Genomic DNA, 23,651 nt, shown 5'->3' with positions numbered 1-23,651 from the left:
ATGAAGCCTGTGCGAGCAGCCTTTTTGTTGGGGGTCAGGCCTTGGGTGATGGTGGACAGGACAGAATTCTGATGTCCACTTTGTTCAGAAGACAGAAAGAGGCAACTCCTGGTAAACTAGTTGTGTCTGCTCTCGGCAGAGCTGTGTTTAGTATTTGAGCACTGAATGTATTAGTTAAGTTCTCCCAAGATTGGAAATATCTTGAAGTGTTGATGATCTCTAGTAAGTGAGATACTTTTTGTAGACTATAGCCACTCCAATTTTTTCACTTTCTATCCACAGGAAGGAGTGTATATTCACCATCGACCCTGCAACTGCCCGCGATCTGGACGATGCTCTGTCCTGCAAGAAGCTTCCTGATGGTATGACCGCTATGACTCACCTTGCATTCCGTTGGCTTTCCGTCCTCTTATTCATATTGACGTTTTTTGTCAACAAACTTAGGAACTAAAGTTGACAAGTTCATGCATAGTAGAAGACATGCGTCTTACTTCTCGATGTGTCAGATTATGAAAATGCAATCTACTGAGGAGCTTGCCCTGTACTTAATTTGATACGAGAGGCTCTCGCTCATGGCAAGACCCAATCCATGTTTTGTCATATCTTGTTGCATAATGCTCTGGATGCTGGAATAGTTAATTTCTTTAGCTTTTGGAACCTACTTTTTGACTGACGTATTGAGATTTGAAAAGCTAGTAGACAACCTCTGGTTGGTTTTGCCTTGTTGTATCTTGACTCATAACCTATGTATAAATGCAAAGAGTATAAAATCCTATAAGTGATTGCTTCATTACTTTTGATCAACATCAACTCCTGACCTACTATTTGTGGGCCATCTTTTTACACTTTTCTTAGCGCTATCGTGTCATTTGTTAATTTAAGCTTTTAAAACTAATCTTTTTGGTATGATTACCTGGTGTGCTTAACACCTTGACTGCAGCAGCAATTCATCCCGGATGCTGCACTATCTTAAATCCCCTTGTTCATGACGAGCTCAGCTCGTCATGAGCACACGATCAGTGTACTGCATGACGAGCTGAGCTCGTCATGAGCATGGAAGGGGTTAATATGCCGAAGGAGGTGGCGGGGAGTGGGAGAGATGCAGGTCTCCTGGGCAGGGGCACCCACTGTTGATCTACGAGGGTCAGAGCCATTCCAGGTTATTGCGACAACCACTATGTGGACGATTCCCATTTACATTTGTTGTATCTAATGTCAATATGCTAACAATGTAGTGTTGCCCGGAGATCATGCATTGAGATAGCCTTAATTGTAGGCTTCATAAGTGCAGAAAACCCCTATTTTGTGTCCAAAAAATTGAAAATCTTGAGGAACCGATTAGTCTACAACAGGATTCAAGAGTTGACGGTACGAGTCACTGACCGTAGGAGCAGCATTCACTGTCCACGTACCACCGACAAGTCGATCTACCACCACGAAGACCAGAAACAACACTTCTGTGGAATACAGTGAACAGTGATTGAGACACTGAACGCAAGTTGAAAGATGAACTCCACAAGAATGTACTACACGTGAAAGAGCAAAGATGGGTTTGTAGACTCAATGCACATGTATGTGACCGGAGGTTAAATGTGGACAGGTGTGATAGGCCTTTTTCCATCCACCATTCATTCCCTCCTTTACAGATAAAGTCAGAGTCCATAACTTGTACATATCGTTAGATACTTAAACAACGGAGATACAGCAACACACACAGCAACCTCCTTACCGAGCAAGTCCTCGACGCATACACAATGTGCATTGACCGCTCGAGCATCCGCTATTAAAGTGCAGACGCAGACATTGCTCACTCAAGCGACGCATGTCCACAGAAGTTTAAGAACATTCTAGTGACCATGCAAACACTCTGTATCTGCTCTCAAGTGATAAATGTATAAATATATATATGAGATGAGGCTCTTACACTTAAATAAGATCTTCTGTTTAGATTGTACCACAACGCAATCAGTCTTTTTTTCAGCCTGTGTTAACACAGGCTCTGAACAAGTAGGTGAGAGCAGTAGATACCATTAAGATGCAGGACCCCTTGCATTTGGGTGCAGATGAAGCCCTTTAACCAGGATCGACCTTCCAGGAAGCACAATTCAGCTTAGGTTGTCCTACCAGAAAGGACACTCTTGCTGCTGTTGGACACAAATGCTGTAAACATACGTGCAGGACTTAGGGCATGAGCTCATCTGCACTGTCTCAGATGGAAATGACTACAAAACGAGGCTGAGCTTTAGTCACCTTTACCGATTGGTGCATCAGTCGAACAATTCTCAGACCAACATCAACACTGCCATTGCACAGAGTTAAGTGGGTGTATTACGCTGACGTCTCTCCTGATCATATATATAGTTTATTTATCTCTGATAATTAATCCTCAGAGGAAATAGGAATCTGTGCATTAGGCTTAAGCGTTCGGTATAAATCCCACCCAGCAGAAGGCGGGATCCACTGTGATCCTGGGAGTTAGTCATTTCTCCGCCTCTTTTCAATACTGTGAGACATAACCTTACAGCTCAGAGCACACTGCATCACCCCTTGCGATTGCTTTCTTTTGTGTGTGTGTTGAACAGAGGTATTGTCTGCTCTGCAGTGCTGCAACAGACGTTTGCGGGTTCCCCCCGCAAACGTCTGTTGCAGAGCATGGAAGCGTGTCTAGAAGTGTTTTCTGATGTGACCCACCACCAATGCAGACCCGCAAGGGTGAGCAGTTTTAATCACGTCTGCCTCTACATTGACAAATCATTCATGATCCAGACTTTGATGACTAGTATGTTCAAAGCAAGGTTCCCTAGACATCTTGCGGTACACAACTGACAGCAAGCAATAGGTATTCCTTATTTTAGTGGCAAGATTCCTCATGAATTCCACACTCCTTGTGGTAGCCAAGCAAATGGGCTCATACACGTCAACGATACGCCTCTTGTGACGGGGACGTACAAATAAATACTACTGGTTGACCACCTTGTCACAATTTAACACCTGCTCTTTAGATCTCTTCATCAGTATGTTTAAGTGGAGGTTTAAGAGATACCGCAGAGGAATAGTAATCTACATGCTTTCCTCAGTGAAGGTCAATAGCTAGGAACTCCACCGGACCCCGATGAGCTCCTCGTGAGCACTTATCAGCACCACACATACTGAAGACCGAAGAGACCGCGGTCTTTGACTGACCATGAGGCAACATACATGTAGCTGAGCACATCACCCTAGCACTGACTGCGATGCCCACTTGTTTCACATTTTACAGAGGCTGCAAAGGCAGTATGGTCACCTCAGTCCGAGTCGTTACTCACACCGTCTCCAGACAGAAGTTTTTCACCTACAAACCATTGGTTTCAGGTGTGTTAGTTTACTCAGTTCAGTTGAAACAAACACGCCTTTAACACCCAGAGCTCATTAGGCTGTCGCATAAGAGTCCAGTACTTGAAACATTGTCACCTATACAATCTTTACAATATTGTTGTGTTGAAATGAGTTGCGTGTCCCTCATTTAAAATGTATGTTGGCTGATTCTGATTCCTTTCGCTCAAGTATTTTGTCCGTCTTGCCTTCAGATTGTGTCCCTTCAGTGGTTTGTTGCGTGTGGCCTGAAGCTTGTCTTGTAGATGGGCTCTTCTCTATAGAGCTCAATTGCTGGAGTTCCGTCTGGTCAGTTCTTTTCGCAGTCCATGCTTTTGCTCGCTCTCTCATATTGCTTCCTTTCATTCTGAAGTGCCTGCACGGTAGGGGAAAAAGAGAAACATTGCCATAAAGAATTTCTGCCTGAATCTATAACGTGATTTTAATTTGAGAAGAGCCAGCACCTCTCAGCAGGAGCTGAGTAACTTGGCATGAGTCGCCTTGGACTTTGGACGACTTGCAGGCTATTTCTGTGTTCTTACTAGTTCAGAGTCTACTGAATGTTTTTTGTGCTTTCTGAAATCAAGAGTGACAAAGGAAACCATTTCATTTGCACACAACACAGCAAGGGAATCTAAGATATAAAATAAAGTTTTGACCATATGGAGATTGCTGGAGGGGTGAGTATTGTAAAGTGATCTGAGGTTGGCCTCTTCTGTCAACTGTGGCTAATCAGGAGCCTGTTAACAGTTTAGAGTTTAATCTATAGGGTACCACTCTGCGTAAAGTGTGACTTCGGGTGGCTTGCTTGGTTGGAGATCGTCTACAAGTGGTAGCATGCAGCCATATTCAAAATCGATCGCTCCCTGACAAGTCATGTCACCAATTGGTCTACATCATCAATTTATATACCACTGATTTCCAATAAATATATGGTAGTATATAGAAGTTATGTTTTAAAGTTTTTTTTATTTATTTGTGATTTTAGTCCAACTTGAAGCAGGCCAGTTGAGGATTAAAATAGATTTCACATGCTCGTGAGATTGTTTTTATATCCTCTATGGGAAAGAATCTAAAATGCAAATCATGAATGCAGATTATGACCATAAATCAGGACAGTGGAGAAGGAAACTTAAATATTAGTTTCACTGTGAAAGGCAACTAAGGCCACACCTACTACAATACATACTTGGAATCAAGGGCCTGTGCGATGTAGAACGAGCAACAAAGATCACTTCGGGCAGAAACAGATACTCCCTTTTATCGCTTACCAAAAACAGCATAGACCAGCAGGAGGTTCAGCTCCCACGGAACGGTTCCGCCCAACATTAAGTCAGTGTGCATTAACCATGAAGAACAACCGTAGTCTTCGATCTCGCACAACATTGAGTCAGTGTGCATTAACCATGAAAAACAAACGTACGTAGTCTTCTATCCACACAACATTGAGACAGTGCGCATTAACCACGAAGAACAACTGTTGTCTTCGATCCCGCACAACATTGAGTCAGTGTGCATTATCCATGAAAAACAATGGTACGTAGTCTTTCATCCACACAACATTGAGTCAGTGTGCATTGACCACAAAGAAGAACCGTAGTCTTCTATCCCGCACAGCATTGAGTCAGTGTGCATTAGCCATGAAGAACAACTGTAGTCTACGATCCCGCACAACATTGAGTCAGTGTGCATTAACCCCGAAGAACAACCGTACGTAGTCTTCGATCCACACAACATTGAGTCAGTGTGCATTAACCACGAAGAACAACCGTCATCTTCGATCCCGCACAACATTGAGTCTGTGTGCATTGACAATGAAGAGCCACTGTAGTCAAAATTGAACGGACAAAGCTGTGCCACCTTAATGCACCGTCCCTGATAAAGGGCAGACACACTGCAGATACAACTAGTAAAAGCAAAGCAAGGACCTCCTTAAGGAGATCAATAGGTTGACTGGTTGAATGGTATGAAGAGCAGTAACATAGCTACCTGAAATGAGGAATCTATGGAAGCTGGGTGGGGAGGTACCGGAGCCGCTCCTGCATAGCCCACAATATTGTGTGGGCCATGAAGTAGGGGGGGCAGGTCTGCAACCGCTAGTTTCTGACCTGCTTCTCTGTGGCCTGTACTATTTGATGGGCCATGGGGGCACCTAGGCAGCTGGCTTCTATCCAAGCACTTGGTTACAAATTCAGAACATAGTGCTGGAACTGTAAGCTGCGCTGCTCCTCAGAAACCTACAAAATGTTGTGGCCCATCAAGGAGCAGAGCAGCATACAACTGTTCACGGGCTCTGAAGGAGGACGCTTGGGCAGCTGTAACCTGCCCCTTCCTCTTTTTATGCTAGAGGTAGATTTAGAAATGCACCCTCTACCCTTGTGGAACTGGAGGGGCGGGATGGTATGTGCCATTTTGTGCTCAGCAGCGATGGGCACCCCCTTGCGCCTGCTCGAGAGCCTCCATTCCGAGCAGGGCAGTGCACGGGAGATTGGGGGGCACACATTTCCTTGGCGTTTACAGGGCGGTGGTACAGTTAAATGTAACAAGCCTTGGCAAAGCCAATAGGTCTCTATTAGCTTTGGCTAAATGTGTTTTAGCCATGTTGTATACCAGTTTGGCTGCTCTTCAACATGACTAAGTTAGTTATGTTGAGTGGGGTAGATTGGAGTGGGGTGAAGTGGAATGGGGTAGATTGGGGTAGAGTGTAGAGGGGTAGATTGAAGCAGGGTAGATAAGGTAGAGTGGGGTGTAATAGGGTAGATCGTTGTGGGGTAGGGTGAAGTAGACTGGAATGGGGTAGATTGGAGTAGAGTGGGTAGATTGGATTGGGCAGATTGGAGTGGGGGAGTGGTTTAGATTGGTGGGGTAGATTGAATTGGGGTAGATTGAATTGGGGGTAGACTGAATTGGGGGTAGATTGAGTTGGGGGTAGATTGAGTTGGGGGTAGATTTGGTTGGAATGGAATAGACTGTGGTGGAGTGAGGTGGAGTGGGATGAGGTAGATTGGGATATATTTGAGTGGCGTGGGGTAGATTGATGTGGGGTAAATTGAGTTAGATTGGGGTAGAGTGTGGTAGATTGGTGTACAGTGGAGTGTGGTAGATTGGAGTGGAGTGGAGTGGAGTGGGGTGGGGTGGGGTGGGGTGGAATGGGGTGGGATAGATATGAGTGGGGTATAATGGAGGAGAGTGGGTTTGTTTGGAGTGGGGTAGCGATTTGAGTGGAGTTTGTTCGATTGGAGTGGGTGGGGTAGTTTGGGCAAGATTGTGGTGGAGTAGAGGGGGCGGATTGGAGTGGGATTGATTGTGGTAGATTTGAGTGGGATAGATTTGGATAGTGTGGAGTGGGGTAGCGTGGAATGGCGTAGATTGTGATAGATTGTAGTGGGGCACACTGAGGTAGATCGTAGTGTGGTGGATTGGGGTAGATCGGAGTGTGGTGGATTGGGGTAGATCGGAGTGGAGTGGAGTAGATCGGAGTGGAGTGGAGTAGATCGGAGTGGAGTGGAGTAGATCGGAGTGGAGTGGAGTAGATCGGAGTGGAGTGGAGTAGATCGGAGTGGAGTAGATCGGAGTGGAGTGGGGTAGATTGAAGTGAGTTTGTCTGGGACGGGGTACGTTACATTGGGATAGATTGGTTTCGAGTGGAGTGGTATGGGGTAGATCGGAGTGGGGTAGATTGAAGTGAGTTGGTCTGGGACGGGGTACATTACATTGGGATAGATTGGTGTGGAGTGGGGTAGATCGAAGTGTGGTGGAGTTGGGGTCGCCTCGAGTGGAATGGGATAGACTTGAGTAGATTGTAGTGGGGTTGATTGGAGTGGTGAGTGGTGTGGAGTGGTCGGGTGTAGAGTGAACCGGGTTCAAGTCTCGGCAAAGATGCGCAACAGCCTGTGATTCTGGGCAAATCACTTAATCTCCCCGTGCCTAACAAAAATGAATGTGTCCTCATGTAACGCAACTGGTGCTATGTAAAGCGCCCTGATACCCAATTACTTCGGGTCAAGTTTGCGCTTTATAAAACTCTGCAAAAAAAAAAAGTTGTCTTGGGAAAGTTGCACCCAGCAGAATTGAAAGTGCCTGAAGCTCTGGCTTTTAGTCGTGTGCACACAACCCGGTATAATGTTAGTGGCAAAGCCAGGTTCTGCATGGTGGAAATCGAGCTAGCATAGAGGGCCGCTAAGGCTGCTCGCTGTCGGAGTTGGTTTCACGCCCAGTCCATGCGGTTGATGGTGTTCACCTCGGCTCTGGGCTGTTTCATAGGGAGATCTATAGTGGGTTTCAGCGGGCAGGGCTATACATTACCCATCTTAACAGCCACATGTGACAGGTATGGAGAAGGGTGATGCCAATAGTATGCAAACTGGGCCTGAGCGCAGTAGTAATACAGCTACATTTCCGATGCAGAGTGCCCCATGCTCATATTGAAGTTTGAGCAGTTCCCAGGTATCTCTGGGTTGTCGGCCCACCCACGCCAGGTCAATAAGGGCTACCCTGAGGTGTGTAAAGAAGCATTTGGTGAGGGGAATGGGTATGTTTATGAAGAGGTACAAAACTTTGGGCAAAACTACCATCTTGGCAATCACAACCTGCCCACCGTAGACCGCTGCAGTTTATTCCAGAATAGCACTCTGTCCTCCAGATCTGCCAGAGTCTTCCCGTAATGTTCATGCCACCCTCTTCCAAGTTTCTACTGATCCAAATGCCCAGATGCTTAATCGCTGTTTTAGCCCTTCACAGTGCTGACCCTGTCCATGCTCTGTATCAGGGTGAATATAACAGACTTGGACCTGTTGGTCTTTATTCCAGTTAGGCCTCCCTAGTGGATGAATTCCCGAAGGACGGGTGATAGGTTGGTGGGGTACATAGAGCGTTATATCATCTGCATACAAAGAGACAATCAGCGTTTCTGGAGGTGCTCTATAGCTATTGTTCACGACCGCAGGCATAGTGGGCACCCCTGGCTAGTGCCTCTCGAGACCGTAAATGAGGAGATAACCTTGCCATTCAACTGGAGGCACGTGCTGGGATCTTTATAAAGCAGTCGAATCCACCGCAGGAAATGTCGATTAGTACCAATTCTGTTTAGGGGTGGAAATAGATAATCCCATTCTAGGGAATCAAACACTTAGGTGATGTCCTAAAGGATCGCAGTGACCAGTAGCTCGGTATTTAAGGGTATGTAGCAACGCAAATGTTGTTAAGAGATTGTGGGCCGTTGAACGTCCCGGGACAAAGCCCAACTGATCTAGCCGGACGATAGCTGGCATCAAAGGGGCCAACCTTTATGCAATCAATCTGGCCAGTATCTTATTGTCCACATTTATCATAGACCGCAGTGTTTAAGAATTGCAGCTCTTAGGATTCTTATCTGGTTTCAATATGGTGACAATAGGTGCCTCCCGAAGGGAGGAGGAGCATCCCAAGTGTGAAAGCTCCTCCTAGACAGCTTGCAAGTGAGGCACCAGCACCTGGGCACCTTCCTTATAGAAAGAGGGTGGCAGACTATCCAGCCCAGGCGAATTAACGCCAGGCATGGCGTGGATCACTTGCACAATATCCTCCACCGTAAACGGAACCTCAAGATGATGCCTGTGCTCATTGTCCAGCCGGAGGAGCTGTATGGAGTCTTGGCCGTCGGGTAGTCTGTGGTCAGAGTGACCGTGGTTTGTTACATATTGCTTTAACAACATGTGAAAGTCCGGGTGATACCATCAGTAGTAGTTTGCGCCTCACCCAACTCGTCTACAATCTGAAGTATGTATACAGTAGTCCAAGGCTTCCAGAGGAGTCTGGCCAGCGTCTTGCCCGCTCTATCCCACTCCCCATACACTCTGGCCCTTGATTCTTCCTCAAATGATGTAGTTCCCGGTCAGCAAGCTCATTATATTTACGTCGCTTTTGCTTGGTTTCCACGAGGGTCACCAGTCGTAGCATGGCACAGCTCCAGACTGCGAATCGGTCTCCGGGTGATTCAGTTGCCTAAACAAGAATCTCAAGGCGCCCAGTGGTTTGGATTTGCAGGTCCCCCCTATGACCTCCTTGAAGGCCTCCCAAAGAGTGCCAGCAGAAGACACTGTCTGGGAATTAAGGGTGAGGTAGTCTGCAATAGTGGTGCAGATGTCCTCCCTAAAGGGTGGGTCACAGAGGACCCCTGATGGCGCCTCCCTGAAAATGTTCTTTTATGCTCACTGCCGCGAGCCCCATGAGCAGCTGGGAAAGATCAAATCGCATTCTCGGCAGGTGCTCTACTCGGGCACATACAAATAAGCAACTAGTTAGCTTTACTAGCAGGCTGTATAGAATAAACATCCCAACCATTGCAAATTATCTGTTTAGGCCTGTCCATACTGTGTGAGAACAGGGCTGTATTAATGATCTCTGGGATTGGCCACAGACCCCATACCTGGTGAAAGTGGTTAGGTGGGCCGCATCATAGGTTTAAAGTCAGTTTACGCAAGGCTGCCTGTCCGGTCTATCTGCTGGTATTTGTATTTGTATTGGGATTTGTAAAGTGCAGGAATCCCCCCGAAGGGGTATCTCCGTTTTATAGGAGCAGGTAAGTCAGATAAACATGGGCCGACAGGTTTAGGCTCTGAACAATGCTGATTTCAGGAGTTTCCTGGATCAGAGTAAGTTGGAGCATTTGCGTAGTTTCTCGGGCAAGGTATTCCACAATTTTGAGGCTAGATGGACAACCGTTTTGCCTCCGGTTCTAAACTTCTTAAACCGGGGAACCACTAGCAACCCTTTACCTTCCGATCTAAGATGACGATTCGAACAGTAGATTTTAAATTTGTCTGACAGGTAGCTGGGGCTCGCACCATATAAAGCTTTATGGGTGAGACAACAAAGCTTAAAATTAATTCTCTGGCGGATGGGGAGCCAATGAAGTTGTAGCAATGGTCCTGAGGAGGTGTGAGGTGTTTTTTTTTTTTTAGGGCTAAGTGACCCGCCACATTTTGTACAATCTGCAATCTGGTTAGTAGGGACTCCTTTTCAGATGCCAGCAGTGCATTACAATAATTTAAGCGGCCAATGATCAAAGCCTGACTCTCCTCTCCATCCCCAAGGAGTCGAGACACAATTTGTATGATAAGAACTACTGTGTTGCAAAGCCGCAGCTGTGCTACTGTGTTATTTGTAAAACGTTAGGAGTTGTTGCTGACCGAACAGAGAAAACAGTACACCATGTTGGTATATATTCTAGGCAACCTTGGATAAAATGTGTAGACTGAATCCTGAGAAGAATCGCTGAATAATAAACAATATGTACTGCATATTCCTAAAATAATGCCAAGTTATGTTATGGTAATATAACTTATTAAGCGCAATGAATACCCGGAGGTGTCTTGGCGCTCTGGAACTACATTAAGCCCTAGAGGTTTTTGGAATAGCCATGTCATGAAAACAAATGTGTTATGTGTGTCTATGCAATGAAAAGGCGACCTACAACATCTTATATGCAAAACTAATTGGGAACCAAAGTGGGCCCAGAAGGGGAATCACGACAGTAGGAAGCGCTATGTAAATGCTACAATACAGTGGTCTCCCAAGTAGGCACATACTGAGTCAGTCTGCAAAAAAGCAGCAGTGTGTACTCTTAATGTCAATGGGTACGGAGGGCTGAGTGCTAGCTCACACTGGAACGCACCTGCTTCCTGAGCTTAATCGCACTCGCCCTCACATAGATTTGCACACTTTGAGGCGCAACTTCCTATTTTAAAGGTTTTTCGTCTAATAAGGAGCTGGAGTGTCTCTAAGCTTTTACACACCTGTGCCCCCGCTTCCTCTTCTAATCACATTCTCTCCCGTGGCATTTGCCAGCTCATGGTTTGAAATTAATAGCACGATGGAACCTTGAAGAAATGTCACGGGGCAGCAATATGATGGCCTTCTTTAATGTTGATTTGGGTATTTACCGTGCTGCCATCATGCACAGCGTATATGTCCCCCCAGGTGCCAGACGTTTTGGAAGTGGCGTAACGAAACTTGAGCCCCCCCCCTCCCCCACCCACCACTGTCCACTTTTGCTGAGGGGGACCGCTACTAAAGCTGCAAACCATCCCCACCGCACCGCAGGGGTTATGTTACACCCCTGCGTTGGGCTCCATACTAAAGTGTGAGGCAATGATATCCCCTCTCTGATCTGTGCAAGCCATTGTAATAGAGGGTATCCAGAGGTTTAGGGCGTTAAGTGTACCCTTGTGACTGCTTCCTTTCAGAAAACAGGCTAGTCACAGGAGCCTTGGTATCACCTCAGTTTGTGTTCCATGGGTTGGTGTCACTTCATGTTGTTGTGGTCATGGGTTGGTGTCACTTCATGCTGTGGCCATGGGTTGGTGTCACTTCATGTTGTTGTGGTCATGGGTTGGTGTCACTTCATGTTGTGGTTGTGGCCATGGGTTGCTGTCGCTTCATGTTGTGGTTGTGGCCATGGGTTGCTGTCACTTTATGCTGTGGCCATGGGTTGGTGTCACTTTATGCTGTGGCCATGGGTTGGTGTCACTTCATGCTGTGGCCATGGGTTGGTGTCACTTCATGCTGTTGTGGTGGTGTCACTTCATGTTGTGGTTGTGGCCATGGGTTGGTGTCACTTCATGTTGTGGTTGTGGCCATGGGTTGCTGTCACTTCATGCTGTGGCCATGGGTTGGTGTCACTTCATGTTGTTGTGGCCAGTGGCTGGTGTCACTGAATGTTGTTGTGGCCATGGGTTGGTGTCACTTCATGTTGTGGCCATGGTTTGGTGTCACTTCATGCTGTTGTGGTGGTGTCACTTCATGTTGTGGTTGTGGCCATGGGTTGGTGTCACTTCATGTTGTGGTTGTGGCCATGGGTTGCTGTCACTTCATGCTGTGGCCATGGGTTGGTGTCACTTCATGTTGTTGTGGCCAGTGGCTGGTGTCACTGAATGTTGTTGTGGCCATGGGTTGGTGTCACTTCATGTTGTGGCCATGGTTTGGTGTCACTTCATGCTGTTGTGGTGGTGTCACTTCATGTTGTGGTTGTGGCCATGGGTTGGTGTCACTTCATGCTGTGGCCATGGGTTGGTGTCACTTCATGTTGTTGTGGCCATGGGTTGGTGTCACTTCATGTTGTGGCTGTGGCAATGGGTTGGTTTCACTTCATGTTGTGGTTGTGGCCATGGGTTAGTGTCACTTCATGTTGTTGTGGCCAGGGGTTGGTGTCACTTCATGTTGTTGTGGCCATGGGTTGGTGTCACTTTATGTTGTGGCTGTGGCCATGGGTAGGTGTCACTTCATGTTGTGGTCATGGGTTGGTGTCACTTCATGTTGTTGTGGCCAGGGGTTGGTGTCACTTCATGTTGTTGTGGCCATGGGTTGGTGTCACTTCATGTTGTGGTTGTAGGCCATGGGTTGCTGTAACTTCATGTTGTTGTGGCCATGGGTTGCTGTCACTTCATGTGGTTGTGGCCATGGGTTGGTGTCACTTCATGTTGTTGTGGCCAGTGGCTGGTGTCACTGAATGTTGTTGTGGCCATGGGTTGGTGTCACTTCATGTTGTGGCCATGGTTTGGTGTCACTTCATGCTGTTGTGGTGGTGTCACTTCATGTTGTGGTTGTGGCCATGGGTTGGTGTCACTTCATGTTGTTGTGGCCATGGGTTGGTGTCACTTCATGTTGTGGCTGTGGCAATGGGTTGGTTTCACTTCATGTTGTGGTTGTGGCCATGGGTTAGTGTCACTTCATGTTGTTGTGGCCAGGGGTTGGTGTCACTTCATGTTGTTGTGGCCATGGGTTGGTGTCACTTTATGTTGTGGCTGTGACCATGGGTAGGTGTCACTTCATGTTGTGGTTGTGGCCATGGGTTGGTGTCACTTCATGTTGTTGTGGCCAGGGCTTGGTGTCACTTCATGTTGTTGTGGCCATGGGTTGGTGTCACTTCATGTTGTGGTTGTGGCCATGGGTTGCTGTAACTTCATGTTGTTGTGGCCATGGGTTGCTGTCACTTCATGTGGTTGTGGCCATGGGTTGGTGTCACTTCATGTTGTTGTGGCCATGGGTTGGTGTCACTTCATGCTGTGGCCATGGGTTGGTGTCACTTCATGCTGTTGTGGTGGTGTCACTTCATGTTGTGGCCATGGGTTGGTGTCACTTCATGTTGTGGTTGTGACCATGGGTTGCTGTCACTTCATGCTGTGGCCTTGGGTTGGTGTCACTGCATGTTGTTGTGGCCATGGGTTGGTGTCACTTCATGTTGTGGCCATGATTTGGTGTCACCTCATGCTGTTGTGGTGGTGTCACTTCATGTTGTGGTTGTGGCCATGGGTTGGCTTCACTTCATGTTGTTGTGGCCAGGGGTTGGTGTCACTTCATGTTGTTGTGGCCATGGGTTGGTTTCACTTCATGTTGTGGTTGTGGCCATGGGTTAGTGTCACTTCATGTTGTTGTGGCCAGGGGTTGGTGTCACTTCATGTTGTTGTGGCCATGGGTTGGTGTCACTTCATGTTGTGGTTGTGGCCATGGGTTGGTGTCACTTCATGTTGTTGTGGCCAGGGGTTGGTGACACTTCATGTTGTGGTTGTGGCCATGGGTTGCTGTCACTTCATGTTGTTGTGGCCATGGGTTGCTGTCACTTCATGTTGTTGTGGCCATGGGTTGGTGTTACTTCATGTTGTGGTTGTGGCCATGGGTTGGTGTCACTTCATGTTGTTGTGGCCATGGGTTGCTGTCACTTCATGTTGTTGTGGCCATGGCTTGGTGTCACTTCATGTTGTTGGTGTCACTTCATGTTGTTGTGGCCATGGGTTGGTGTCACTTAATGTGGTTGTGGCCATGGGTTGGTGGCACTTCATGTGGTTGTGGCCATGGATTGTTGTCACTTCATGTGGTTGTGGCCATGGGTTGCTGTCACTTCATGTTGTTGTGGCCATGGGTTAGTTTCACTTCATGTTGTTGTTGTGGCCATGGGTTGGTGTCACTTCATGTTGTGGTTGTGGCCATGGGTTGGTGTCACTTCAAGGGGTTGTGGCCATGGGTTGGTGTCACTTCATGTTGTGGTTGTGGCCATGGGCTGGTGTCACTTTATGTTGGGGTGGTGGCCATGGGTTGGTGACACTTCATGTAGTGGTTGTGGCCATGTTGACCCTGGCATGTGCCAGAGATCTGACCAGCGTAGTTAGCTCACTTCTGGCAGACATGCCCCCAAGTGGGATTTCTGGTCAGTGAGTCAGTACGCTAGCATACGATGGCTGGCTTTCTTCGCCACTCGCCGCTACTCTTTTGGGCCAGTGGCTCTGGATGGAACGGTGGTTACTTCTGGAGCCTCATTTGTAGGGTCCTTCTGTTGCTGCACGGCGTTGACTGTGTGAACCAAATAGATCGAGGCATAACATGTTGCATAATCAGCCAAGAGACCACATTTCACCGTCTGACCTCTAATCGGTAAAACAACTGCTTCTTACAGTGGCCCCACTAATGAGTCCGGTGGCTGTGTCTCAAGGAAGGAACCACATCTTGCAGCGTCGCCGTAATCAGTGAAGGAACCACATCTCGCACTATTGCCATAATCAGTGAGTGACCACATCTCGCAGTGTGGCGATAATCAGTGAAAGAACCACATCTCGCAGCGTCGCCATAATCGGTGAAGGAACCACATCTCGCAGCGTCGCCATAATCGGTGAAGGGACCACATCTCGCTGTGTCGCCATAATCAGTGAAGTGACCACATCTCGCTGTGTCGCCATAATCAGTGAAGTGACCACATCTTGCAGTGTCATCATAATCAGTGAAGGAACCCCATCTCGCAGTGTCGCCATAATCAGGGAAGGGACAACATCTCGCAGTGTCGCCATAATCAGTAAAGTTACCACATCTTGCAGTGTCGTCATAATCAGGGAAGGAACCACATCTTACCGTGTCGCCATAATCAGGGAAGGGACCACATCTCGCAGTGTCGCCATAATCAGTGAAGTGACCACATCTTGCAGTGTCGTCATAATCAGTGAAGGAACCACATCTTGCAGTGTCACCATCATCAGTGAAGTGACCACTTCTTGCAGTGTCGCCATAATCAGTGAAGGAACCACATCGTGCAGTGTCGCCATAATCAGGGAAGGGACCACATCGTGCAGTGTCACCATAATCAGTGAAGTGACCACATCTTGCCGTGTCGTCCTAATCAGGGAAGGAACCACATCTCGCAGTGTCGTCCTAATCAGTGAAGTGACCACATCTCGCAGTGTCGTCATAATTGGGGAAGGAACCACATCTCGCAGTGTCGCCATAATCAGGGAAGGAACCACATCTCGCAATGTCGCCATAATCAGTGAAGGGACCACATCTCGCAGTGTCGCCATAATCAGTGAAGTGACCACATCTTGCAGTGTCGTCATAATTGGGGAAGGAACCATATCTTGCAGTGTCGCCATAATCCGGGAACGAACCACATCTTGCAGCGTCGCCATAATCAGTCAAACAACCACATCTCGCAGCGTCGCCATAATCAGTGAAGTGACCGCATCTTGCAGCAGGTATGTAACTGTTACAACGCGATTTTTACCACGCATACTGTTACCACGCATACCATTACAACGCAGGATCCTTTACAACTCATACCTTTACAACCCATGACATTACATCACAGATACTATTACAACGCATGCCATTACAACGTAAGTATAGGTAAGTATATCATTTTATTTTACTTTTTTTTATTACCTAAATATTAATAATTAATTAAATAAAGTAATTTTATATATAGTTTGGGTTATGGGGTACAGGGGTATTTTTAGGTTTCAGGGCTGGGTTTGGGTTATGGGGTACAGGGGTATTTTTAGGTTTCAGGGCTGGGTTTGGGTTTTGGGGTACAGGGGTATATTTAGGTTTCAGGGCTGGGTTTGGGTTTTGGGGTACAGGGGTATTTTTAGGTTTTAGGGCTGGGTTTGGGTTTTGGGGGTACAGGGGTATTTTTAGGGTTCAGGGCTGGGTTTGGGGGTACAGGGTTATTTTTAGGTTTCAGGGCTGGGTTTGGGTTTTGGGGTACAGGGGTATTTTTAGGTTTTAGCGGTGGGTTTGGGTTTTGGGGTACAGGGGTATTTTTAGGTTTCAGGGCTGGGTTTGGGTTTTGGGGTACAGGGGTATTTTTAGGTTTCAGGGCTGGGTTTGGGTTTTGGGGTACAGGGGTATTTTTAGGTTTCAGGGCTGGGTTTTGGGGTACAGGGGTATTTTTAGGTTTCAGGGGTGGGTTTGGGATTTTGGGTATAGGTGTATTTTTAACATATATTTACTAATTCTTAAAATAAAAATTAATATAATTAATTAAAATATTTAAATAATTATTAGTTACATTATTTTAAAATATTATATACTTACCTATACTTACATTGTAATGGTATGCGTTGTAATAGTATCTGCTTTGTAGTGTAATGCGTTGTAAAGGCATTTGTTGTAAAGGGTCCTGCGTTGTAAAAATTGGGTGGTAATGGTATGCGTGGTAAAAGTATGCGTGCTAACGTCATTCATCCCTTGCAGCATCCCCATAATCAGTGAAGGAACCACATCTCGCAGCGTCGCCATAATCAGTCAAGGGACCACATCTTGCAGCGACGCCATAATCAGTGAAGTGACCACATCTTGCAGGGTCGCCATAATCAGTCAAGGAACCACATCTCGCAGCGTCGCCATAATCAGTCAAGGAACCACATCTCGCAGTGTCGTCATAATCAGTCAAGGAACCACATCTCGCAGTGTCGTCATAATCAGTCAAGGGACCACATCTCGCAGCGTCGCCATAATCAGTCAAGGAACCACATCTCGCAGTGTCGTCATAATCAGTCAAGGGACCACATCTTGCAGCGTCGCCATAATCAGTCAAGGAACCACATCTCGCAGCGTCGCCATAATCAGTCAAGGAACCACATCTCGCAGTGTCGCCATAATCCGTCAAGGAACCACATCTTGCAGCGTCGCCATAATCCGTCAAGGAACCACATCTTGCAGCGTCGCCATAATCAGTAAAGGAACCACATCTTGCAGCGTCGCCAAAATCCGTCAAGGAACCACATCTTGCAGCGTCGCCATAATCAGTAAAGGAACCACATCTTGCAGCGTCGCCATAATTAGTGAAGTGACCACATCTCGCAGTGTTGCCATAATCAGGGAAGGAACCACATCTTGCAACGTTGCCATAATCAGTGAAGTGACCACATCTTGCAGTGTCGTCATAATCAGTCAAGGAACCACATCTCGCAGTGTCATCATAATCAGTGAAGTGACCACATCTTGCAGCGTCGCGATAATCAGGGAAGTGACCACATCTCTGTGACTCTTTAAATAAGTTATGGGACTACGTTTTGCAGTATTTTGGTGGTAATCAGTGACGCGACTGCATCTCGCACTGTTGCCATAGTTGGGTAAGTCATCTTATCTCGCAGTATCGCCATCATGAGTTGACTGGCTGCATCTTGCAGTGTTGCGTTATCAGTCGAAAGACTACATCTCGCAGTGACCCCACTAATCAGCAAAGTGACCACATCTTGCAGTATCACCATAGTCAGTCGAGCGACTGTATCTATGTTCTCATAATCAGTTGTGTGACCGCCTCTCGCAGTGTTGAAAAAATTCTCTGAATTTTGCCCTGAAAATGGCGTCATTGCATCTGCTGAGTGGATTGGTGTTTATGGCCTGGTCGTGCAGTTGTCTTAAACATCTGGGTCTTGGAGATTTCTGATAAGGCAGATTGTGTTATGAAACTCTCCGCGTTCTGCTTACTAGAAGCGAGCGAATGCTGAGAAGCGCCTCAGCTGTGCCCGAAGGCCGGTGCAGTGAGTGCCGAGGCACACAGTTCTTCTGGGCTGGACGCCAGACAGCTGTGTTACAAGGCGCGAGGGCACTGGTTCCTAGAGTTCTGGTGTCACTGTAAGCCATGGGAGTGAAGCCTGAGTGGACGGAGCCCGACCACCAGTGAAGCCGCCACCTTGCACCAGCAGCTGCTGGTTTTGTGCAATGATTGTTTTTTTTTCTCACCTCAGTGTGAAACATTAGTTCACACTGCCTCACTCACTGCCTGCCTTGGAATGCTCTCCCTTTCCATGGCTGCAGGGTGTTAGTGATGTCATCACTAGATGCACAATGGCTGCTGGCGTGACATCACTCCTGGCAGCCCGCCAGCGATGACCTCGTTTCTTGGCTAGTCCCCAGATGTGACATGTGCCCATATATTATGTTTTATTGGGGCAGCCCTAAAGGCACTGATCAGTTACAGGATTCAGTTGCTTGTAAATATGCGCCTGCTCCATCCATGGTCCATGTGAGTGCACTGCCCTGTTATGCAAGCCAAGATTGGGAAATTTTCTGCACCAACTTAAGCATTGTCTACAACAATCTGGGCATTCGTGCCGCTGCCCAGATCCAGTGGTTATTACACTCTGAGGTTAACGGAAGGCCGACTGAACACCATCCAGAGAGAGAGCAGTGTGGGAAGACTCCTCTTACTGGGATCTTTTTTCTTAAGATTCCAATTTTTGGTTGATCCATACCTTTGCTCAACCGTAGACCCTTAGATCGCTGAGATGGGCATCCACGGAGGCAGATATAAAAATGCAACTGGGTGACTCCTGAGACCTCAGATCCTACAGAGAGGAGGGCACCTCTGTTGTCAGGATGACCAAAGGGGAGAAGGTTGAAACAGACTCTTGTCCGTCACCCATCAGTGAGGAGATGTCCTCTGTGATGGCTTGAGTACCATGGGCTGGTGGGTTCTCGTCCTAATCCCCCAGAGCACCTGGCTACGAGAGGAACATGAGGCAGAGAGCGGTCTGATGCAGTGATGAAGTAGGGCAGCAATATTGAGATTAAAGAGCAACCCTGCAGGATCTACACACTGGAGGCGAGAGGTGACCCAGCAGAGGGAGGGAGAACCGCCTGGGATCAAAATGAAGAATGGAGGAGAATGACCTGATAATACCTGGACCAGTTACCCGGTGACCACTTCCTGCGCCTCTATGAGGGTTTCTGGGAGTTGGCGGTAGTTCAGTGACCTGTGGCGTAGCTTATGATGGGGAGTTTTAGATGCTGTCCCATCGCAGCTCTTGGGGCGTGGTTTACTCATTAAAACTTCTAGTTTGGCACATGGTGCCCTAATGCAACCTAAATCACAGAATCCACATTAGAGGAAATGTAGACAACGGAGTGCTGCTGGAAATTTAGCACTGTTGGGTTTTCCAGGAAAATTCCTCAATATATTGGGAATTTACTGAAAGCTGGAATAGTCTCCAAACGTATAGGAAGACCATGGAAGTACAGGTCTGGCTTTTTTCGCCTGGCCATGCCGATCAGTGCCTCAGTGTATCATGCTTGAGTTGCGAAACAGTTAATGCTTACCCCTCGTTCGTAGAAGTAGGTACATACTACTTAGTCATTTGTGGTAAAAACCACACAAACTGAAGTGAACATCGTGATTTTTACGACAATTTGTTGCACAGATCCTTACTTAACAGAATAAAATGAGATGTTTTTTGCAGAAAGGTGTGCCCTTTTCCGTGTAAAGCTATTGTGCATAGGAAGACCCTTGGAAATTCTATCTGGAGACAATAAATCTGAATGAAGTTGTCGGCTCTGCTTTGTTCGATTAAAGATCAAATCATCTCAGTATGCTAAAAAGTGCTACAGTAAATTGGAAATCTTTGCAGCCTTGGCGAGGGGCAAAATCGGGAACTTTGCAAAAATACTGGTGAAAAACACTTTGCCTGCCCCAGCTCCAGGCGAGAAAATCCAAGTTGGGAGGATTTCCCTCCTTATGGCAGGGCTCGTGCTGAAGCTTCAAAGGTAGAACAGGTTCATTGTTTAAAGTGTAAACCCAAAAGTATTCCGTCTAATTGAATCCCTAAGTTAACCCAATGTACAGCTATACTTGTGGGTCTCAGTTCATTTTTCACTTCTGCTATGAGTAGTGGTGGGTTGACAGGTGTTCTTCTGCTATGAGTAGTGGTGGGTTGTTGGGTGTTCTTCTGCTATGAGTAGTGGTGGGTTGTTAGGTGTTCTTCTGCTATGAGTAGTGGTGGGTTGTTAGGTGTTCTTCTGCTGTGAGTAGTGGTGGGTTGTTAGGTGTTCTTCTGCTGTGAGTAGTGGTGGGTTGATAGGTGCTTTGAGATGCAACATTTCTCTTTTTGATTTACAATGTTAAGTTATTGTTCAATAGGGCGGAAGCAGCGATACCCTCGTCGGAGCACAACAAGGAACTAGGGCCAGCCTCTTTGTGGCAAGCTCTGCTTAGCATTTCACAAGTTGGATTGTCTCAGTGCTATCGAGGCGTAGGAGCTCTTGGCTTCATTTGACTTCAGTTGTCATGGAGCTCCCATGGAAACACTGGAAAGAGAGCACCAACCTAGGTAAGGTGCATGCCACTGTCGTCCTGTGACATCTAGGATTACATTCAGGGATCTGTTCCCTACATGCAGGGGTTTCTGAAACAGACTGGCCTGGGTTCATTAGGGCTCTGCATAAGCCGGTGTTTGCCCTGAGGCCTGGCCTGGGTTCATGAGGGCTCTGCATGAGCCGGTGTTTGCCCTGAGGCCTGGCCTGGGTTCATGAGGGCTCTGCGTGAGCTGGTGTTTGCCCTGGGGCCTGGCCTGAGTTCACGAGGGCTCTGCATGAGCTGGTGTTTGCCCTGGGGCCTGGCCTGGGTTCACGAGGGCTCTGCATGAGCTGGTGTTTGCCTTGAGGCCTGGGTTCATGAGGGCACTGCTTGAGCTGGTGTTTGCCTTGAGGCCTGGCCTGGGTTCACGAGGGCTCTGCATGAGCTGGTGTTTGCCTTGAGGCCTGGGTTCATGAGGGCTCTGCATGAGCTGGTGTTTGCCTTGAGGCCTGAGTTCATGAGGGCTCTGCATGAGCTGGTGTTTGCCCTGGGGCCTGGCCTGGGTTCACGAGGGCTCTGCATGAGCTGGTGTTTGCCCTGGGGCCTGGCCTGGGTTCACGAGGGCTCTGCATGAGCTTGTGTTTGCCTTGAGGCCTGGGTTCATGAGGGCTCTACATGAGCTGGTGTTTGCCCTGGGGCCTGGCCTGGGTTCACAAGGGCTCTGCGTGAGCTGGTGTTTGCCCTGGGGTCTGGCCTGGGTTCACGAGGGCTCTGCATGAGCTGGTGTTTGCCCTGGGGCCTGGCCTGGGTTCACGAGGGCTCTGCATGAGCTGGTGTTTGCCCTAGGGCCTGGCCTGGGTTCACGAGGGCTCTGCATGAGCTGGTGATTGCCCTGGGGCCTGGCCTGGGTTCATGAGGGCTCTGCATGAGCTGGTGTTTGCCCTGGGGCCTGGCCTGGGTTCATGAGGGCTCTGCATGAGCTGGTGCTTGCCCTGGTGCCTGGCCTGGGTTCATGGGACTCTGCATGAGCTGGTGTTTGCCCTGAGGCCTAGGTTCATGGGGCTCTGCATGAGCTAGTGTTTGCCATGAGGCCTGGCCTGGGTTCACGAGGGCTCTGCATGAGCTGGTGTTTGCCCTGAGGCCTGGGTTCATGAGGGCTCTGCTTGAGCTGGTGTTTGCCTTGAGGCCTGGGTTCATGAGGGCTCTGCATGAGCTGGTGTTTGTCCTTAGGCCTGGGTTCTTGAGGGCTCTGCATGAGCCGGTGTTTGCCCTGAGGCCTGGCCTGGGTTCATGAGGGCTCTGCATGAGCCGGTGTTTGCCCTGAGGCCTGGGTTCATGAGGGCTCTGCATGAGCTGGTGTTTGCCTCCTTGAGGCCTGGGTTCATGATGTTTCTGCACGAGCCGGTGTTTGCCCTGAGGCCTAGCCTGGGTTCATGAGGGCTCTGCATGAGCTGGTGTTTGCCCTGAGGCCTGGCCTGGTTCCTGAGGGCTCTGCATGAGCTGGTGTTTGCCCTGAGGCCTACGTTCATGGGGCTCTGCATGAGCTGGTGTTTGCCCTGAGGCCTGGGTACTTGAGGGCTCTGCATGAGCCGGTGTTTGCTCTGAGGCCTGGCCTGGGTTCATGAGGGCTCTGCATGAGCTGGTGTGTGCCCTGAGACCTGCCCTGGGTTCATGAGGCCTCTGCATGAGCTGTTGTTTGCCCTGGGGCCTGGCCTGGGTTCATGAGGGCTCTGCATGAGCCGCTGTTTGCCCTGAGGCCTGGCCTGGGTTCATGAGGGCTCTGCATGAGCTGGTGTGTGCCCTGAGGCCTGGCCTGGGTTCATGAGGGCTCTGCATGAGCTGGTGTGCACCCTGAGACCTGCCCTGTATTCATGAGGGCTCTGCATGAGCTGGTGTTTGCCCTGGGTTCATGAGGGCTCTGTATGAGCTGGTGTTTGCCCTGAGGCCTGGGTTCATGAGGGCTCTGTATGAGCTGGTGTTTGCCCAGAGGCCTGGGTTCATGAGGGCTCTGCATGAGCCGGTGTTTGCCTTGAGGCCTGGGTTCATGAGGGCTCTGCAGGAGCCGGGGTTTGCCCTGAGGCCTGGCCTGGGTTCATGAGGGTCTGCATGAGCTGGTGTTTGCCCTGAGGCCTGGCCTGGGTTCATGGGGGCTCTGCATGAGCTGTTGTTTGCCCTGAGGCCTGGGTTCATGAGGGCTCTGCATGAGCTGGTGTTTGCCCTGGGGCCTGGGTTCATGAGGGCTCTGTATGAGCTGGTGTTTGCCCTGAGGCCTGGGTTCATGAGGGCTCTGTATGAGCTGGTGTTTGCCCTGAGGCCTGGGTTCATGAGAGCTCTGTATGAGCTGGTGTTTGCCTTGAGGCCTGGCCTGGGTTCTTGAGGGCTCTGCATGAGCTGGTGTTTGCCTTGAGGCCTGGGTTCATGAGGGCTCTGCATGAGCCGGGGTTTGCCCTGAGGCCTGGCCTGGGTTCATGAGGGTCTGCATGAGCTGGTGTTTGCCCTGAGACCTGGGTTCATGAGGGCTCTGCATGAGCCGGTGTTTGCCCTGAGGCCTGGCCTGGGTTCATGGGGCTCTGCATGAGCTGGTGTTTGCCTTGAGGCCTGGGTTCATGAGGGCTCTGCATGAGCTGGTGTGTGCCCGAGGCCTGCCCTGGGTTCATGAGGGCTCAGCATGAGCTGGTGTGTGCCCGAGGCCTGCCCTGGGTTCATGAGGGCTCTGCATGAGCTGGTGTGTGCCCGAGGCCTTCCCTGGGTTCATGAGGGCTCTGCATGAGTTGGGGTTTGCCCTGAGGCCTGGCCTGGGTTCATGAGGGCTCTGCATGAGCTGGTGTGTGCCCAAGGCCTGGCCTGGGTTCACGAGGGCTCTGCATGAGCCAGTGTTTGCCCTGAGGCCTGGCCTGGGTTCATGTGGGCTCTGCATGAGCTAGTGTGTGCCCGAGGCCAGGCCTCGGTTCACGAGGGCTCTGCATGATCTGGTGTGTGCCCG

The 23,651-nt window shown here is 48.8% G+C and overlaps 1 protein-coding gene across 1 annotated transcript in view; it reads left to right on the top strand.

The window, feature by feature from the left end:
* The window catches only part of DIS3L2 (DIS3 like 3'-5' exoribonuclease 2), a 799,214-nt gene that overhangs the window by 427,272 nt on the left and 348,291 nt on the right, over positions 1-23,651 (top strand). The window contains exon 11 of the mRNA XM_086944551.1: positions 283-362. Within this exon, the coding sequence (XP_086800677.1) occupies positions 283-362 (80 nt within the window). The remainder of the gene's footprint in view (positions 1-282; positions 363-23,651) is intronic.

This window comes from Lissotriton vulgaris, chromosome 11, assembly GCF_964263255.1.
Source record: "Lissotriton vulgaris chromosome 11, aLisVul1.2, whole genome shotgun sequence".
Lineage (NCBI taxonomy): Eukaryota > Metazoa > Chordata > Amphibia > Caudata > Salamandridae > Lissotriton > Lissotriton vulgaris.
This window is presented reverse-complemented; position numbering and strand designations above follow the sequence as displayed.